General features: G+C 41.5%; 1 protein-coding gene across 1 annotated transcript; it reads left to right on the top strand.

Moving 5' to 3' along the window:
* The first annotated feature begins 11,401 nt into the window (after positions 1–11,401).
* LOC124777153 (hexamerin-like) lies at positions 11,402–20,448 on the top strand. The gene is made up of 10 exons (XM_047252455.1): positions 11,402–11,557; positions 13,305–13,438; positions 13,526–13,684; positions 14,881–15,058; positions 16,991–17,298; positions 17,395–17,553; positions 17,639–17,803; positions 17,893–18,021; positions 18,110–18,425; positions 19,934–20,448. Exons 1-10 carry the CDS (start codon positions 11,482–11,484, stop codon positions 20,329–20,331), a joined length of 2,022 nt encoding a protein of 673 aa, XP_047108411.1. The 5' UTR covers positions 11,402–11,481; the 3' UTR covers positions 20,332–20,448.
* The last annotated feature ends 919 nt before the right edge of the window (positions 20,449–21,367 follow it).

Raw genomic sequence — 21,367 nt, 5'->3', positions numbered from 1 at the left:
ACACATAGAGTATGGGGACACTATAGGGTATCAATATGTACAGCGAAAATATCAACGTATAGCTACTTCCCGCAGGATTGAACAAATAATAAGGAAGTGTACAATATGTCAGAAGGTTAAACATTTTAATAGATCTTGTTTGGACGTATTACACCCCATCATTCCAACTAGACAAAGAGAACTAGTTTCCGTGGACGCAGCAGGACCATATCCACGTGCTAGCGGAGGAGTTAGATACGTGCTCACATTTTATGATGTCTTCACAAAGTACTTAAAAATGTGTGCTATAAAAGTAGTAATGTCGGGATCAATAATCAAACGCATGATCGAAGATTACGTACCACGAGTAGGAAATCCGAAAATTATATTAACTAATAATGCAACAAGCTTCACTAGTAATAAATGGAAAACGTTTCTCGAATATCAAAACATACAACATATATTAGTGTCCAAATTTCACCCAGAATCGAGCCTGATGGAGAGAAATTTTAAAGAATTTAATCGCTTTACAAGAACTTATATACCAAATAAACAGACAAAATGGGTAGAACGCTTAGCCCCTTTTCAGCATATTGTAAATAATTTAATTCATATTTTAACAGGCTTTACATCTACAGAGTTAATATTTCAAGGCATAGAACTTGACGAATGGGCTAAACCCTTACCTAAATTAGGCACAAAAGAAATAACACTACACGAAAAGGTACGACAAGCATTAGCCTACTATAGATGGAAGAACAATCAGAAATAAGGAGAAAACAGTTCAACAAAAAGATAAGAAAGGTTACAGAATTAGGAAGTATTTTTACGTACCGACACAAAATCCTCTAAAATTAAGGCATTAAACAAAAAGTGGCAGTCCTTACAATAGACAAACCTCACCCAGGATGTTATCTGTTAGGTAACTCACGAACGGGCAAGGTGAAAGGGTTATACCCTCACAAAGATATCAGGGAATTTTTCCATTAAATGTCGTATGTTGTATTATTAAATCAGAAAATATACAACATTTTAACATTCAGTAAAATTACTGTCATTAGCATAAGAAACTTGCGAATACGGAAAAAATATTCTGTGTTCGTAATTTAAAAAGTACATTCAAAAAGACAGTTAGTGGGTGAAAAACGCGCATTAAAGCAGAAACCATAACTGTAGTTTCAATTAAACATCGAAACTTGCGGGCATATGCCAGCTTTGAAACGCATAGTTAAGCATACCTAACGAAACATGTGTTACTGTGAATCTTAACACTATAAAATAAACCATACGGTACCTTTGAAGTCTAACTCAGTTATTTAGGAGCGAGGAACAATGACAAATCACCGGGAAAGTCATTGTTTGTTCGCTTGTGACGAGCAACAAATCGCGTCAAAGTTGCAGTCCAACGTTCAGCTGAGCACACGCTAGCTGCATGGCAAGACGAGGGCATTGGACGCGCTGTAGGCAGCCAAGGAGAAATATTCCCCCCTCCCCTGTGCGATCAGCTGAGTATATACAAAGCGCGAAGGCGCATGCGTGGTCGAGTCCAGACGACACGTGACCCATATTACGCGATGGCAGCTATTACAAGTAATATTCACCAACAATGCGGAGTTTTCCCCGTGCCTGCAGTCCAGTCGTGGTACATAAGCACGCATGCACGGAACGTTTAATTAATGTTTTGACACTACGCTTACTATGAGACACAGTGCCGAAAGTCATTCAAAAACAAGAAAGATAGGGATACATAATTCTTGTAAATAGTAGCTTAGAAATTTTAGTTATAAGCTGGTACTACGCAGTATTAAGTGAACATACAAGTACATACTGGTCATGGACAGTATTTTAACATTACATTATAATGAGTAAGATCTTAGAGGTAAGACTAGCTGTACGGAAGGAGAAAGAAAACAGCACAGTAGAAAAAAATAGTGCAGATATATAACCGGAAGAAAGGCTATGTACACGTGAACAACACACAATTACATGCAGGGAAAGGCTAGCAGCAAAGAGGAAAGCAAAGAGATGACACATACATTTACATTACAAAGTAGCGAGCGATTTTCAGAATAAACAAAAGATAAACACGTGAATTTTTGTGACTAAAGAAGCGAATGACAGAAGCTTTAAAATAAGAAAATAATAAACAGATCTATGGAACATAAGTAATGAACGTGAATCGCTCTGAAAGCAAATACCTAGGTTTTATAGAGAGAGAGGAACATATTAACGTTAGGAAACACCTAAAGCACTCAGAAAACACACAATTATGTAGAATATATAAGCTATACCCGAGGGTACATGTACGAAAGCGAAAGCTAAAGTGTAAAGGAGGAAAATATGGAATGATTGCGCATTAGCAGACCGTAAGTCAGATATGTATGTCAGAATAAACATTAAGTTGTACGTATTATTAGTATGAGAGGTCGATGCTCAGCACACTGTGAATTATTTTGGAATATTGAGGGAATGGTGCAGGGTACCGAGAAAGGGCCCCCACCAGTAAAGTGTATATTATAGTGATAGATACTTTTTTGTGTGTATAAATGTTTGTATGAACATGCGAAAGGCGAAAGAAGCACTGTTCATGTACGGAACCTTCACAACATAGGAGTGTATAAGGAAAAATCAAATTCTAACACAACCTCGTATAAATATGTATACCTAACGTCGAGAAACAACGTAATTAAAACAGTAAGAACAACGTAATTAAAACCGTAAGACTCTACGAGTTTACGAGAAAATACGAAAAACCTGATACACGGTGCAACATTAGCGATACTTCACTCGCGTATGCAGAAGGAAGTTTACACACTTCAAACATGAAATGATAAATCGTGTCAAAATAATGTTTTTCATACGTATCACGATTTACAGTCACAAAGAATGAAAATTTTATCGCCGCTATACGAGAACAGGTAAGTAAAGTGATCGACGACCTGTAAACGAAAGGAATCGCTTACCGTCACACAGAATCGTATGCAGGATCAGAGTTATGAAAGTCGAATTATTCGTGTACATAGATTTCCATGACAACTGATGCGTTAAAATGTTTATATTTTTTCTCATGATAACACAAGATGACTATAAGCGCACTTTAATAATTGAAGATGATGCACGCACGCATGGGCGTGTCGCTATTGTGAAACACTGTACATAGTAATAGCAGTTACACACTGAACATAAAGATTTTATGTTTATATGTCCATGCTAATGTAAGAAGTTTTGTTAGAATGATTTACAAACACATCAGAAATTGCTCAAGCACGAACACTGTACATATTAGACTTAAGCTACATATAAATGATTATTTCATGCATTTTCAGATTTTATACGTACAAACAGTAGAATACACGTAGTCGTTGCCATTAACCTAAGTAGAAGATAGAAAATTCCATTCCCAAGCGTCAGTGGAGAGGCTACAAGTGTATTCTCTTCACGCTGATGCATGTCGTTTCGTATGAAGAACACGTAACGTAAGGTAAACCTTAACTTACACACGACTTCAAGAATGAAAACAATGGACTTGTTTCTTCCTACTAATTAATGACAAAGGGCTTGTGTCAGTAAATTACAAGACTATATCGCCTCTATGACTGGTAAAAAATTTGGAATTTTCGTCGATAATTTTTCCTGTAATTGATGTAAACAATGTCTTGTATGTGTTATATGTTATTCCATTGTATGTGCTGTATTTTGTATTTCATGCCAAATCGCGTGACTTACAAATTTGTGAATACTTATGTGCATTGACCAGAAGTATGGAGGGGAATGAATCTCGGTACTATACGTAAAAGGGGTTAATGTGAAGAAAACAGTGTAGTGAAAAAGATGAAAGTGGTGTATAGAAATAAAAATTGTGCAAAATAGTGCCAGCCGGAGTGGCCTAGCGGTTCTAGGCGCTTCATTTTGCAACCGTGTGACAGCTACGGTCGCAGGTTCGAATCCTGCCTCGGGCATGGATGTGTATGATGCCCTTAGGTTAGTTAGGTTTAAGTAGTTCTAGAGGACTGATGACCTCAGATGTTAAGTTCCATAGTGATCCGAACCATTTGAACCACTTTGTGCAAAATAGTGCTACGTTGCAAGTGTCAGCGATCCTAAACAAGTGGCATCGAAAATTGAACCTTGTATCGTCAAACGACCATGGCGACATAATAAGAGAAGACAATGCCATACAAGTTTGACATGGCACGCTTCTTACTTGGATGTGCATCTACCGGACCGTCTCCCTCCTAGGCCATAGAGTGGTGTGTTCTTCGGGGAACATATTAAAATGACATATCCGGTCAAAGTACTGGAGGGAGCTACAGAAGCCACATGCATACTGAGGTTCTGAAGTGTAGACGGTGCCCGCACACTGGAGATTTACTACACTGGCGCGCAATCAGCCAACGTCGCCCACAAACGAACAACTAAACAATCAGGTGCGCGTATCGCCCTCCCATATTCAACAGTGGGGCCAGCGAACAAAGCTTGCCGCCCCAGAATAAACACGGAAAGCAATACACCTCTGATGAGGAAGGAAACATTTGTAAATAATGTTGTATTCTTTGTATATTATATTCTATAAACTTTACTACATGATGTTGCTTTCACAGTATAAATCAAAAGTTTGTATATTAGGATTAAGGTTTGTAAATATTAGCATAAGAATTCCAAATAAAACTGACACACACTCAGTAATACGAAAGAATTCACAGTGCCATAAGTGTGTAAATAAAAGACCCCAAACCCATCAATTGCGAGGTCGACTACTGTATCCTGTAAACCAAATAAAATTTTCTAGTGACAGTATACAGCAGGGGGAAGTTGTAATGACACATTACGACGCAGAGAGATACAATACTTTAAAGTCTGCGCCAAAGATTAAATTGAGAGGAATCTAGAATATAACCTCTGTAATGTTCATATTGGATTCTCTTTTGTTTCATACTCCAAGAAGGAGTTAGGATACTCTCTCACTTGTTACCTTGTAGGGGATGGACGTAATTTTGGGTGCTGAAAGGCAGCCATCTTGGTAGTATTTATGATTTGTGCGACGAGCATAGCAAGTCTCATTGTCTTGTGAATAAAGAAATAGTGAAAAGTATCTAAGTTTTACGAGAATTATTTCAAGCGACATAGCATTGTATTCCTTTGTTTCCCCTGTCCTCGAGAAGTAAACCGATGCCGAGTTAGGAAAATACGCATGGCCAACAAAGAGAAGAATATCGATGGCGACTAATGAATTGATATTGTGGCAGGAGGACTAATTCAACGTTTAAGGTGAGAACTCTAAATTCAAAAGTATTATTAATCGGAATTGTAAATTGTATTACAGGCAAATTTCACGCAGCATCGAATTTGTCCGTATTCACGCCGGCCAATACAGTCCGTAAAAAAACCTTTCAAAAATTCTAAAGTTAAAGTTTTTATTTCTTTTCAAAAAATTAATAAATTTAATTTTTTTTATTTCGCCACACAGAGACAATCGTCGAAACAGAAAATATGTGCGAAATTCTCTACCACTGAAGCGACAAGAAAGAAACTACAAACATGACGACAGACGATATAATCATGACGACGGACCTGAATTTAATCAGAACTGGCAGGATTCAATCAGGGCAGGGCCATCTCGACAAGTTGCAATGGTTGAAGTTAGAACTCCAAATCCCAGTAACGATGCGTGACCACAAAGAGATAATAGACAATGACTCGCACCGCAGGCAGCCACGTGCGCCAGCTGGCCTTGAGGAAAGCAACAGACAAGCTAACCTTGAGATAAATTTCGGAATTCTTTACATTCAAAAAGTAGCCTTTGAAAACTTTATCACTGCATCTTTGAAGGACATTGCTTATGAACAAGGCAACGATCCGATTTCGGAAGATATCCACAGTAAATGGCACGAAAAGACACACCGCAGATTCGTCATTATTATCTGGTTAGAAACAACATAATCTTCAAACTCTGCACAGTTGATGATAAGTTTTGAGTACATTGTATTCGTGACGATGTTGTTAATATGCTCGTCCGGTACATTCATTTCAGCTACGCACACTTTGGCACACGAAAATGTTTTCATATTCTTCGAATGAGTTGTTATTTTAACAGTATACAATATGGAAAAGAGAATTAGGAGAGTCTTGTATGTTTGTAAACTTTCTCAAAAAGCTGAACCATCTACCATCTCACATCGTGCTCCATTGTTTCCTATCATTCCTACTAGATCCAAAGAATTTGCTGCTGTTGATCTTCTGCGACCTCTTGTCAAAACATCGAATGGATTTTCGTACGTTCTAGTCGCTGTTGAACTTACTTCAAAATCTGTGTCTTTCACACCGTAATGCAAAGCCACTGGACGGTCTGTATCCAAGGCCTTTGTTAAAAATTTCTTACATGAAGTTGGACGCATTACCTAAGTCATTTCAGATAATGGACCATAATTCAGATCTGCTGTTTGGTCACGCATACTTCGAATTCGTAAAATCACACCTGTTTTTACTTAATTGTACTCACCACATTGTAACCCGTCTGAACGGATTATGAAAGCAATCAGTAAGCTTTGCAGACTTTATTATCACAGGAAGCATCCGTATTGGGACAGATACATTTATTTCACAACGTGCTGAATGAAATGCCTCGTGACTCCACTGCCTTACCACCTATTCTTGTCCTGAAGAATGAGGAACCACCGAACAGAATCAGAGAACTTGTACCTTTTCCAAATACACGTAAACTTCGCCATAAAGATATAATTGACTTAGCTATTAAAAATATGAATTCTGCAGCAGACAAAAGGAGAAAACTACACGGTAAGATATGTAAAGAATGTACATATAGTCAGAAAGTTTTCATTAAAGCCCATTCATTGTCATATAAGAAGAAACATTTGATTCATAAATTCTTTCTGCCTTATAATGGACCTTATAGGATCCGACGTAAACTGCATGATAATTGTGTTGAAGTTCCAACTCATCGTACTAAGGAAAGTAAAGGACTACACCACATTTCTCATGTAAAACCGTTTATTGAGAGATAATTTGCTTTCTGACTTAGTCTTTGGTATAAAATGTTTTACTTCACGTTACAATTACGCTTTGTCACACTTAGAAACTGTTAACATGCAACAATATTTTGAAGTCAACTATCCAGTCAAGAACCTATGGAACCTATTAAGACCATAATTTTAAGAAGTCACTTTTGTAGGGAACAGACGACATACTTGTAGTGTGTGTACATGCTGCTGTTAGTTGCACGTTTACGTCACAACTATAACGTCCACATTTTTGGAACATACATTGATAATGACGTTTTACTGCAACATTTTGGCTTACTCGAAAAGACATTTTGCATTTAAAGTACTTTCTGAGAGGTTACAGTCGACACAGTATTTGATTTGTTTGACAGCTACACGATTATACTACGACGCTACTAATGAGTGACACAGTTTTCATTATTATTTTTGCGCTGTATTTGTTTTACGTCTGCACAGTTTTTCTGCGATCTTCTGAAAAGTAAAAGATATTTTGATAATGAATCTTGTGACATAGCTACAATGACAATACACTACAGTACAGTACTTTCTTCGTCACGGTTATGTACGTAATAACTGCGACATCTATACGCATAGCATTTTGTACTTTTGTATATGACAAAGTAAGTACATTGACTTCTGGAGAACTCTGCTTATGAACGACGATAACTTCGACACTTGGACCGTTTTTACCGTTAGCCAATGACAGAAATGATCTTACAGCAAGACGCACAGTTTAGTAATACATGACTCGAATTTGAGTGATTATTTTTCGTACTTGGAATATTTTTAGAAATATTTTAAAACTATTATGATACAGAGAAGGTTTTCGGCGATATATTTTATTCCATTGTTGTTATCTGTAACATCTGAGGGTATAATGACATTAACCCTCAGGGGGGTACATGCTTACTTTGTGTACCATGCAAGTGGCGTGCGCAAGGAGCCCTAGCTAATATGGTATTTGCTTATACAGTTTTAGACATCGGTACCATATTTCTCTAACACAGAATTACACAGCAGTCTGATCATTTAACTGAGAGAGACAAACATTTTCTTTACTACGTCACTGACACAGATTTATGTAGTTACACATTTAGATTTCTTCACACTTATAAAATTGTACTTTTTCTTTATTTTGGGAACTTTTCACATTTACTTTAGGAACCACTGTGATACCACGAGAGATTTGAGTGATGTATGTTGTATTGGATCATGATTTTAGAAATACATTTGACATAGATGACTCTACTGAAGCGAGCAGAGAGAATTCTTTTAGAGGTTTTGAGATTATTGGAGGAAGCTACGTGATTTTGAGATGCGATTGATCTGTTATGAAATGTTATTATAGAATCGTACTTGAAGAGTTATGAGATGTGAATATATACGTTAATGACAGTACCACAATGGCGATGGAAATTTTTGGTCACTATCACTCATGAAATTTCGTTTCTATACAATTCGAACATAATTTTCAACTTGTGAATTTTTTTATTGGTATAAAGCTGTCATTATAGCTGAGACTGCTGTTGTAAATATTTCAGTTATGTGTGTATGTGACCTTCATATAACACTGAACTGGGCTGCGTGTTACTTGCTTTGAAATATACTTATTGTTGTGTGGACTTTTAACTTCCCTTGTGTCACCGTAGTCGCTTTGGAACTACCTACACCTTCGTAAGCGCTCGCATGTACGTAGAAAAGAGAGGCTGTTGACCTCGTTACTGACATTTCTTGACAGAACGCATCACAAACACGACACGCTATTACTTGGAAACATATGATTACACTGCGGAGCTCATACTTTGTGCTATTTACTGAAATGCTTACGAAGTGATGTGAAATATTTTTATGTCTACACACCTGATTATGGCAAGTGTCTTACTATGAGAGTTGAGAGAACTTTTACTGACTTATGAAATGCTATATGGCTACTGAATCACATTTTCATACTGTGCCTTGTACATATTTGTTTATTTTATTTGATATCAAGTTTCTAGTTGCGCTGTAGCATTGGTTTCAGACTTTCTTTCCACACATCTATTAAACAATAATTTTATGCTCTACATTCTTTTAAAAAACGAGCACTAGGAAACGAAAGGTGAAGTGATTGATAATAGGAAGTGTATACATAATTTCCTTTCCAAGGACTTGGTATATTTTTTTCTTTTTTTGGTAGAATAGGTTGTTGTGGTGCATCACTTTAGTGTTAAGACGTGACATACACAGTAATAGGTAAACAGACGTTCCCTTATCTACGTTGCTATCTTTACTGTAATATTTTTTCTGCTTATGCTTTGTCATGTTTAGGTATAAGTTATTGCATTTGGTGCTACTATTTGCGAGGCATTGTCCTACTGAATTTTACTTTGTACTACTCTTATAAGCCAGTCTTACCACTGGTCTCTTTTTCTTGCTAGCTGCATATTGCCTTACATTAGTTGTAATGTTGCATTTGCTTTGCTAATTTAGATATACTGCTGCTTGCTTTGCCAATTTGCATTTTTTTGTCATTTCTGTTTGTGTTAACTGTTTTGTGCTGCTGCATTGCCTCGTTCTCTAGTTTATGTATCTGAGCTCGGTAGATTTAAATATGTTTAAGGGGGGGGGGGTAGGCGACATAAAAGAATGAGTTGTGATGAATTGGGAAGATGTGTATTGAGAAGCTATAAAAAAAATTTGGCCAAAAGAGTATTATATATTGAGGAACAATTAATTCTGAAAGAGGAGATGAACGGATGGAAGTAGCGTTTAGGGACATCGGCGAACAAGTTCCTAACGCACCCCGATACATATGCCTGGCGTGTTGCGAATCACATCATAGGCAGCTACAATTCTGGCAACTAACCGCATCTTCGTATCAACTAGGATCTCGTACACAAGTGGCTTTAGATATTCCCAAAGGAAATAACCAAGGGGATGCAGGTAAGGTCATCTCGCGGGCCATGGAATTAGACCTCCCCTTCCAACCGAGCAGCGAGGAGATACTGTGACAATACTGCTCCATCGTAGTGTACTGCACGTCTCTGAATAGCAGTGTGTAATAAAAAGGGTCTGTCACTGATTCATAGCACATTCTGTCATAGGACAACACAAACGCGATACAACAGAGCCACCTTATGAGAAATGAAGCAATCAAAACCTGTATCATGACTTCCTGGTAATCAGGTTCGTCCTCCTTGCCTCTTTGCAGCAAATAAAGAGTGTACATGTAAATCAGCAGCAAAGTACGTGTAAACGTCTACGCATGTTAGTTGTAAATAAGCTGGAAAACAGTAGTGCTAGACAAAGCGGTAGACAAGTTTACTTCCATTTCTCCTTAAGCTGGCTTCTCTGACGCCAAATTCCCTACCTAAAACTGTTCAGTGGAGCATTCTCTGCGTCCTGTTACATTTTTTCATGCCCTTAAAGAAACACCCAGTATATACGTCATGCATGTTTGAGACTTTAAAACGCCTCTGGAACCACATAGTTTCATTCGGTATCATACAGTCTGTAATTCTACCCAGGCAGTCAGTGTACGCCACTTCAGACAATGACAAACACCTACTGGCATTGATAAATACATAGGTTCAATGGTCACCACAGGCTACTAATGAAAATCCAAATGCATTGTAGAGTTGGTTACCTACATAATACCGATATTACTATGTACCCGTTTAGTAGTCATAGTTGCTATGCATTAGTAAACACAAAAGAATGCTCAAGATTGGATGGCTATATTACATAACTTATGAGGAGGTACTGAATGCAATTGGGAAGAAGAGGAATTTGTAACACAACTTGACAAGAAGAAACGGTCGGTTGGCAGGACATGTTCCGAGGCATCAACGGATCATCAATTTAGTACTGGAGGGAAGGGCGGATGGTAAAAATCGAAGAGGGAGACTAATTGATGAATACGATAAGTAGATTCCGAAAGGTGTAAGTTTCAGACGCAGACGCTTGCACAGGATAGAGTAGCGCAGAGAGCTGCATCAAACCAGTCTCTGGATTGAAGACCACAACAACAGAACACGATTGCAGAGCTTTTTCTCAAAATTAAGCGGGAGCCATTTTCAGAGAATCACTCAATAATTTAATGGAAAACCGCTATTAACAATGTCTTGTGCATAATGCGATATCTATAACACTAGTATCGTATGGAAAAATTAACAACTCTGCTTGTCTTTGCGTCTGGATCCTACTGCAACACTGTTAAAGTCTGTGAGATGGAAGCTAGATGATCTTGTTGGGATTTTAACCCCGCTCCTCTGTGAAGCCAGTCTCTATCCTGACCACTGGGCTACCACGAGCGATAGCAGGGGGCAGGGAACTGTAATGTCGATTGTTACATAAGCCGCATCTTCGGGCGTTTTACCGTTGGCAGGTCGCGAGGTCGCTGCCTCCCCCACCAAGTGCGCAGATACGCCAGCTTATCGCACACCTCATCCGCTATAAGAAGCCCGCCCGCCGGCACACAATTCGTACATCCTCTGCGAGCAACATGAGGACTGCGACCGTTGTCGTCCTGTCACTGTTGGCAGCCCTTGCGGCCGCCGCGGTTGTACCGCACAGCGAGGGTAAGTCAGTCGCTCTTTCTACCACTATTACTTATTCTCAGTGACTTTAACCATGGCAGCCGACGTCTGGATAGCCAGAAGTCGGTAAAACTCAGGTATCGCCAGCCCGCTAATGCTCTAGTGTCCAGATGGTGCCAAAATTGGCGATCTAATATACAGTAGCCATGTGTACTGTAGACGTTACGAGGCGATTGTCGTGCGAAACGAGTCAGCACATACGTAATGCCACCAGCACTGCGTGATTGTAGAGCAGTTTTTTCCCCCCGCACTTCCTATCCATCCACGGCTTCAGACGTGCTGGGAATCGGTGGGTGGAGCTTCCTTCCTCCGTACCCCACTTCGCCCTACGAATTCCTTCGAGTCGTTGTGAGCGGACTATACTTTCCCCACACGTCGTCATTCTGCTACTTGTTCACAGTCTCTCACTCTTACCAGCCTCTACGTAATTGTTGAAGCGACTCTTGAGTAAGGGTGTAGAGTGGTTAGCACTACCACCAGAGTAAGTACTGGTTAACTCAATTAGGGAAAAATCAACCCTTCATGGCCGGTTTTGCGTTACGTATTATGGAAAAATTTCCTTTTGCTATTCTGAGAACGTGTGTTTGAAAACGAGGCATTCAACATATTACTTCGTGGCACATATGAATCGCAAAGGACCAGGACGAGAAAATTGGAGAGAGTATAGCTAAGACGGACGGATTAGGCAATTGACGATGGGAGAAGAAGTACCCTGCGCCACATACACATGCATTAGCTAGCTTGCCGAGAACGCATGTAGACGAATACTGGACCTCTCATTGTGAGGAACAGAGCAGTATCGAAAGCTACATCCGCATCTACATGTCTACTCGGCAGTTCACAGTGAAGAGCCAGACGGAGGGTTATTCTGAACCGTTCCACTCTCTAACGTCTAAATCTTTCCGAAGGAGCTCCGATTTCTCTTATTTTATTTCGATTATCATATCTCCCTACACAAGGTAGGCGGCAATAACCTATATTCGCCTTCAGAGGAAAAAATGAAATGATAGTATGGCATTGTTGGCTGGAAGGCCCCATCTGGGGAAGTTCGACTCCAAATGTAAGTCTTATTGTAGTCGACGCCACGGTTGGCGAATGGTGTGACGGTGGTGAGGAAGAAATGACGATGAGGACAACACAACAGTCAGTCCACGGGCGGAGATCCCTAAACCGGACGGGAATAGAATTCAGGCCCGCTACATGGGAGGCAAGCAAGTAGCCACGCAGCTAAGCAGGCGGACGCGCTCATAGGAGAATGCTGTTGACGGATATTTCGTGAAAACAACCCGCAACGAAAAACACTTCATGCTAATGATTGCCAGTCCAGCTCTCGTAATATATCCGTGACACATTCACCCCTATTTCGGGATATTACAAAACTAGCTGTCCTTCTTTGGATTTTTCAGTGTCCACCGTCAACCCTATCGGGTAAGGATCCCATACAGCACAGCAATGCTCTAGCAGTGAGCGGACAAGCGTAGTGCACGCTGTCTCTCGTAGCCCTTATGCATCTTCCAAGCGTTCTGCCAATACACTCCTAAATCCTGCTGCAAATATAATGTGTAATAGGGAGGCATTAGAATTAGTCTCTTTCGTGAATAATGCGAACGTAAACCTTCCAAGAACAAAACGTAAAAAACCTGCAATATCCGCTATAACAATTTTCTTGTGATCTCAGCACCTGAATGATTCCTATTGTATATAATATTTTTGTTAATTGTTATTCCAGCCGGTAAGGAACTTCTGGAGAAACAGAACAAGATTTTGGCGCTCTTCTACCACGTACAGCAGCCATCACTCATCAAAGAAGAACAGGAAATAGCAAAGACCTACAAACCTATTGAACACGTCGACAACTACCAGGTACAAATACGTGACGTTACAAACCAGGATCCGATTTCTTGAACGGCCAGACAACTGTAGCGATCTTCCGTTTCTTTAACTTTTCAGTTCAAGGAGAAGGTCGAAGTTTTCTGGAAGTACTACGTCGACGTTGGCTTCCTGCCCAAAGGGGAAGTGTTCTCCATCTACTACCAGAAGCACTACTACCAGGCCCGGGCATTGTTTGAGCTGTTCTACTTCGCCAAGGACTTTGAGACGTTCATCAAGGTACGAGCGCTTCGACACAAGATAGTACTCAGTTTTGATTTTTTCATTTTGCTTGAACCAGCAAGTTATTAACAAACGTTCCTCTTAATTTTTGATCATACCTATGTATTTGCAAATAATAACATACATTCCATTTTTTTTCGTTGGCAATTTTTTCTTCGGCTTATTTGCGTAACACCAGCGTGAAGCAGCGTATTGAATGATATCCGTTCACCACTATGTCCAACGTTAACAAGAGACAGTGGGCGCACGTTTATGGCATGTTCAGCTCATAATATGTATAATCTCTAACATAGGCAGTCCTCATCAGATACCAAAGATCTCAAAGTTCTTTATACTGAAGCTGACCTCCTAGTTATCATTAACTATTGCCTGACAAACATCACAATGGTCGTCGTTAATGAATCTGTTACTTGACGAAAAAGTCTACGTAAGCATTCAATAATACAGTGCACAATCAATATTTTGCATGTTCTTACCATGTAACTAGTCTACAGCATAGTCCGTTATCAGACTCGGCCTGCTGACAACTGTCTTACAAAAAGTATGTCTGCAATTCACGTAACATGCTGAATTGCTTCTGCTTTTTAAACAAAAGTGACTGACGTAGCCACATTTGCATTTCTAGACTTTTAAATTATCACACCTCCTCAGTTAACACTGTTCTTCCATGTCCCCATATTTTCGCCAAGGGAATACTCAAATCTTTAATGAGACCCCGCAACAAAACGTCTCTATTGAGCTCTCACACAACAGCCGATGTTCGGAATCTTCGCAAGCAACTTAAAGAAAGAGTTACTTAAATGTTGACTGCTTGGTAAGGAGTAGCATAGAAACGTCTTGTGAACATTTGTGCCGTTGACACCACTCATGGCCTACGTACAATAAATATAGATCACCGAGTGGCACATCTCTCCTTAATCCGACTACTCCACATCAAACTGCATGAAACTCACAAATTATCCTCAAAAATTAGGGCATCGTTTCCTGGGCAACAGTCATCTATATTCCAGGCGAGGGTTACATCGTTATGAAGGAATGCGCAGCGTAAAGTCAGATTATACACGAAGATACTGGTCAAATTGTGTCTTCACCTACATTTTCACCTATGTCTGGACACTAGGAAGTAAGTCGTAGTTAGCACTGCATCTCCCCGAAACATTCCTCGTGTATAGCGAGTGTCCTTTTGATTCCAGACGGCCATTTGGGCGCGGGAGCACCTGAACGAGGCACTGTTCGTCTACTCACTCACTGTCGCTGTGCTGCATCGCGAGGATACCAAGGATGTCACGCTGCCAGCTCCCTACGAGATCTACCCGCAGCTCTTCGTAAACGCAGAGGTCATCCAGAAGGCGTACGACGCCCAGCTACAAGGTGTGTACAAACAAACTATGTGCACGTGTCATTTCCGGAACCATCACTATGCAAAGTAAATCGACAACCAGATCAACTATAAGTAAAATATTTTCTATCTAACAATCGTTGTTACCCACCTGAAATTCAGAAGGATTCTTAATGTATACTACGTCTAAGAATCGTAAGTTAATACTTATCCACTGGTTTGTTGAGCACATATCCGCTCGTATAGGACTCATGTAGTTATTGTCCTTGTTATCGTGATGGTGGTCTTCCATCCGATGACAGGTTTGATGCACCTCTCCATGCTACTCTGTCCCCTGCAAGCTTCTCCATTTCTGCATAACTACTGCAACCTACATCCATATGAACCTGCGTCTCACTCTACAATTTTTAATTCTTCCCCCTCCCCTCCCTAACATTCCCCTCCACTCTACCAACTGATTCACTCATTTAGTCGAGTTCCGGCCAGAAATTTCATTTCTCCCATATTCGATCTGTCAATCTAATACTCAGCATTCTCTTCTTGTGCGAACTCTTTACAGTCCACAGTACACACCAGTAAAAAACTACGCCCCAGAGAAATACGTTTCAGAAATGCTTCTCTCGCTGTTTCTACCAGCATTATCTATGCTCCCTGCTTCCCGCACCATCAACAACTTTTCAGCCCAAATAGCACAAATCATCTACTTTCTTTTAGCGTCTCCTTTCGTTATGTAGATCTCTCAACATCGACTCCTGTAACTGACCACATACCATTACCGTTGTTTTATTTTTGTTGTTCGTGACCTTATAAGTTCGCTTCAAAACACTATTCATTCCAAGCCAGTTGACGTGTCTCACAAAATTTATTCGTTAACAGTATACCTCACAATTTTCGTCACTCCTCCCTGCATTTTAAATGCCTTTCCAAATTTCTCATTGCTGTTCTTCACAACATGCTCAATACATCCACTGAACTCCTCCTGCGCCCACGTGTGCTAAAAGTACCCTTTGGTCTTCACTTCCCTCTCAACCACCGTTACACTTCCCAACAGCGCTATAGATCGTTATTGCTTCATGTGCAGCGAAGCCCGTTGTAGCTAAAATAGACTTTTCAATGAATGTGATTGCGTAATCACGATGTTGTATAAATCAACGTTTCAGACTTTCATCATGATGATGAACGTGTAATGATGCAAATGTAATAAAATGAAGTGCCCAAGGCTATGCTCTATATAACAACATGGCTGGGTGTTGTGTGATGTCCTTAGGTTAGTTAGGTTTAAGTAGTTCTAAGTTCTAGGGGACTGATGACCATAGATGTTAAGTCCCATAGTGCTCAGAGCCATTTATATAACAACAAAATCCCATGGTTACGTATTCGGAGAAGTTATATTGTTTTATGTGTGGTGACTTATAATTGATTGGAATAATTGCTGCCGTTTACATGAAACTGTTGGACTAATAGCTCTTTGATAACAAAGAGTACGTGTGCTAAACATTATATAATTAAAGAGAAGCTACTCAAACAGGTCCAGTGTGCCTTTTTACTGTCGCATGACAACGGGACTTCGTAAGTACTGTACTGCGTTAATGCGGAACCTATTTACACTTAGAAAAAAAACAGCTGCAGCTTTAGCCACCCGGTGTGAGTATGGCGCTATGAATGCAAGAAAGACGCGTAGAAATTTTTCTTCTAATACATTAGGAGTCAGGTAAGATTAGAAAAGACCACAAACTGGGAAAGGGTTAATGTTGATTTTATTATTAACTGCTGCGTATACCCATAATTGGAACTACATTTTCCTCCAGCGTAGATGGGTTCAAAATTAAGGTGTTAGCATATCTACCGAACTTCGCTGCCAGCCGGTAATTAAAACCCACACTGGACCTCAGTAAGTAGCTGCAGTTATAGCAACACCTTACGTCACACAATTGTTAAGCAAAACTATCTGCTCCGTTCTGCAGGTCAAGTCAGCACTAAGGAGGCTCCGTACATATTCTACTCCAACCACACCGGCTACCCCGTGCCGAGCAACCCCGAGCAGCTGGTTTCCTACTTTACCGAAGACGTCGGCCTCAACTCCTTCTACGCGTACCTGAGCTACAAGTACCCCTTCTGGCTGAACCCCGCCAACTACAGCCTTCCCGAGTACAAGTACCGCGGCGAGAGCTTCTTCTTCGTCCTGCAGCAGCTCCTGGCTCGCTACTACCTGGAGAGACTGTCCAACTACTTGCCTGACGTCAAGGCCATCGACTATGACCACCCTGTGCTGGTACGTCCCATTTCGACACCAGTTTCACTGTCCTGCAACGACAGTGGAGAATCCACCTTCCGAACGACGACACTAAATTGTGTATTACGTTTGCAGGTCGGCTACTACCCTGAGCTGAGGCTGCAGAACGGACTCGAGGCTCCAGCGCGCCCAGAGGGAGTCTTCCCCCGCAACGTCGACATCCTGTACGTGGAAGAGATCAAGAACTACGAGAGGAGGATCCGCGACGGAATCGACTACGGCTACCTGTCAGGCGTAAGTGTGTTCTCGCAGATTTGTCTCTAATACGATTTCATACGAAATGCGTCCATCATTACTGCTTATGTTTCTAAAACAACAGTACAACTACGAGAAGTACAACCTGAGAGAGAAGGACCTCACCAACATCCTTGGAAACATCGTCGAGGGCAACTACGAGAACATCAACTGGGAGTACTATGGTGCATACTTCAGGAACCTCATCTCCCTCTTCGGCCACATTGTCGACCCCGTTCACCGATACGGAGTATGTCCGCATGATGTCTACTCTCTCTGACGTTACACTGGTCTTATTTGTATTTTGATGCGAGGGTACATAACTTACTTCCGTTTTAGGTTCCTGCTAGCGTCCTTGAACTACCAGAAACCCAGCTGAGGGACCCACTCTTCTACAGGATCGCGAAGCGCGTTCTTTCCATCTTCTACCACTACAAGAACCTTCTGAAGCCTTACACTCACGAGGAGGTAAGTAATGAAACCTCTGATATAAAAATATACCGTTTCTCGTAGAGTACTACATTAGTCGTGAACTAAACTGAATCTTGTATTTCAGCTGCTCCTGCCAGGCGTAACCGTTGAAGATATCACCTTCGACAAACTCGTCACATACTTCGACAGCTTTGACTTTGACATCAGCAACGCTCTGACCTTCTCCAAGCCTGAAGACGGTGAAAAGTTCAAATTTGTGGCTCGCCAGGGTCGCCTGAACCACAAGCCGTTCTTCTACCACATCAAGGTTAAGAGCGACAAGGAAGTCGACTCCGTCGTCCGTGTCTTCATTGGTCCCAAGTACGACGTGCTCGGCCGCGAGCTCAGCCTGGAGGAGAGGAAGCAGTACTACGTTCTCCTGGACATCTTCAACCAGAAGCGTAAGTTATGAGCGGAATACTTCTTACTGGCTACTGAATCCGTATTACTTTTAAGCAGAACTACTAAAGATAGTGCCAGATTAGATGAAATTGTTTTCGGTGGCTTATCAGTAGCAGATGTCAGCCTCGGCGCATAGTGAGGACAGTGACTTAGTATTAACATCATTTGCAGACAGATAGCTGTAGCTACTAACAAGTGGTATGTCTGCACGTTAGTTAGTGCCTCCAAGCATATGAGGCATGAGCAGGCTACTAATGCTAATTTTCCTCTGATCAGCAGGGCATGTGTTTAAGTGTGGATGCATCGACACAGAACGGTTAGTCTATACTGATAGGTGTGGCCTACTTAGTGGGGCAGTTACGATCATGCAGAAAATCTCTGGTCGAAAGGTTTGTGATGTGTTTGTGGGAAGACTGTTCGACACATAGAAAAAAAGCGACTCACAGATGTGTGTAGGTATTAAATTGCCACATATCAAAATATCTGCACTTATAATTGTTACTCCCTGTATAATACATGAAATGTTGTGTACGTCAGAAAAACTCTCCCCAAAAAGTCCATCAAGCACCTACAGAATGTACTGGCCGACGTGTCATCCTCAGCCCATAGGCGACACTGGATGCACAAAAGAAGGGGCATGTGGTTAGCACACTGCTCTACCAGCCCAATGTCATTTCACGACACTGGAGCCGCTACTTCACAGTTAAGTAGCTCCTCATTTTGTCTCACAACGGCTGAGTGCACCGTGATTGCGAACAGCGCTTGGCAGACCATTGAAGTGCTATTCCAGCCCGACACTGCTTAACTTTGCTGACCTGACGGGAACCACTGTTACCACTGCAGCAAGGCCATTAGCATTGCGCATGACACCTTGTATATTATTTTTTGAAATGCAGGTTGTGGTGGTAGATTGCTCAGTAGGATGGCCCGAGGTGTAGATAAAGCTGTAGGGCGACAGCTTGGTTGTGAGTTAGCGTAGTCAACGAAATGCAAACGAATTCTACGACGAATTGACCAAGTGATCTGTATTGTAGGCAAAGGTTTAGTTTAGGTAGAAAAGTGACATTTTTGGTTCCGAGTTGTCAAAATTAAACCGAATGCTTCAGCTAGTCCCACTTTCTACCTGAACATCCCGAAAGAATAGGAAATGTTTGGCCCTTACGTCACAACACTCTGCAGCAATGGGCATCCAGTGCAGTTTCCTGCCTAGTGGGGCCAACACAGTAAAATTTACTCTTAGACGATGCATGCTCTAGTCCACATCGGTAGCTGTGCATTTAGCGTTGCAGCACTGCGGATCGCCATGCGAAGGGGCCTGTGGTCGATTCCTGGCTGGCTCAGAGATTTTCTCTGCTCAGAGGCTTTTGTCCATACGTTCATATCCTCGTAATTGATAGTCTGTTATTGAGATGGCTCAATAGTTTACTCCCGAAAGCCAATGACATGAAGCTTGCCCTATTAGAATCAGTTGATAACTGGTGCTGATCGTATACTTCGCCTTTTGCAGTGTCCGTTGGTGAGAACGACATCAAGCGCAGCTCCCGAGACTTCTCGCTGTACGGCAAGGAGGCGCCGAGCTACTCTGACCTGCACCAGTCGACCCTCGCCGCCATCAAGGGCGAGAGCAAGTTCTTCCTGGACGAGTTCCGCTCGCACTTCGGCTTCCCCCAGCGACTGGCGCTGCCCCGCGGGACCCGCAGTGGGCTGCCACTCAGCGTCTTCGCCATCGTCACCCCTGCTGTCTCGCAGGAGAAGCACCCCATCCTGGAGCACGGCGACAACCACCCCGCCGGGTTCCCGTTCGACAGGCGCGTCGTCGAGTTCGAGTTCGACGTGCCCAACGCGCACTTCGACGAGACGTTCGTCGTGCACCGCCGCGAGGAGGACATCAACGCCACCGCTTGAACTGGCAGAGTTCCTCGAGCATCTCCATCAGACTGACCTTCTTGCTCATCGACTGTCACTCGCTCTTTTACATGTCTTTTTTACTTTTTCGCAAAAAATAAAAATTTGAACCTAAAACACTGTGTCTATGTTCTTTTACGTTCTCACTCAACTACTAAGGAGGAGAAGAATGTATTGTGTGATAACTGTAAGTTGGCCAATTGGCAGAAGGGACTGAGGGGAACAGAGGAACTACACCCAGCACGATAATGGGGTGAACAAGCCGAGGCTATCATCTGCAGGACAGGGGGGTTAACCAGTGCTTTATGCCTCCACGAGAGCAGAAATCATGTACAGAGCTAAAAATCGCTAGACATTTTTCATTATTGAAACTGACTTCGTCTTACATATAAATATGTTTAATAAACAAAATATCCACGGGTGTACTGCCGGTCTACAGTTCCAACGGGCACAATATTTCGGCGATCATACATGTCGCCATCATCAGGTACCTTATGATGGCGACATGAATGATCGCCGAAATATTGTGTCCGTTGGACACTGTAGACCGGCAGTACACCCGTGGATACTTTGATTATCAAATACGCCGGGAGAAACGCAAGAATCACATGTTTAATAAAGATCCTAACAGAAAAAACTGCATATATTCATCACAAGAAAGGATATCTATATGAAATGGAGTGGAGTACAGAACTGTAATACAACAGACAAAAATGGATACCTCGCACAGAAGGGTTGGCTCGATAACGTTGGTTGCTTCCAAAACAGACAACTTCCATCCGATTCAGGTGGTCGGTGTTGGTCGCCCGAGTTAACAAGTAATATGGAAGGGAACACCTTTCAATTAATCTAATCAATAATCAGTCACTAATTACAGGAAAAACTAGCCCAGTAACTTTCCATGTGGCGTCCATCTATCTACTTTGCCAACCTCACTAAATGAAGAAACACTATGGATGAAGGTAGGGATAGCGCCATTGATTCATAATCAAAACGTCTTCGGTCCCGAATTCGAATCCCGCCACTGCTTAAATTT

Source organism: Schistocerca piceifrons, chromosome 2 (genome assembly GCF_021461385.2).
Source record: "Schistocerca piceifrons isolate TAMUIC-IGC-003096 chromosome 2, iqSchPice1.1, whole genome shotgun sequence".
Taxonomy (NCBI): Eukaryota; Metazoa; Arthropoda; class Insecta; order Orthoptera; family Acrididae; genus Schistocerca; species Schistocerca piceifrons.
Note: the sequence above shows the minus strand (reverse complement) of the source record. Positions and strands in the feature narration are given on the sequence as shown.

What these genes read in the sequence shown, in the direction of transcription:
- LOC124777153 (XM_047252455.1), top strand. Translation starts at nt 11,482, where the DNA reads ATGAGGACTGCGACCGTTGTCGTCCTGTCACTGTTGGCAGCCCTTGCG. An exon ending in ACTATGACCACCCTGTGCTG is followed by an intron (nt 17,299 to 17,394) that starts GTACGTCCCATT and finishes TTACGTTTGCAG; the next exon opens with GTCGGCTACTACCCTGAGCT. An exon ending in AGCCTTACACTCACGAGGAG is followed by an intron (nt 18,022 to 18,109) that starts GTAAGTAATGAA and finishes CTTGTATTTCAG; the next exon opens with CTGCTCCTGCCAGGCGTAAC.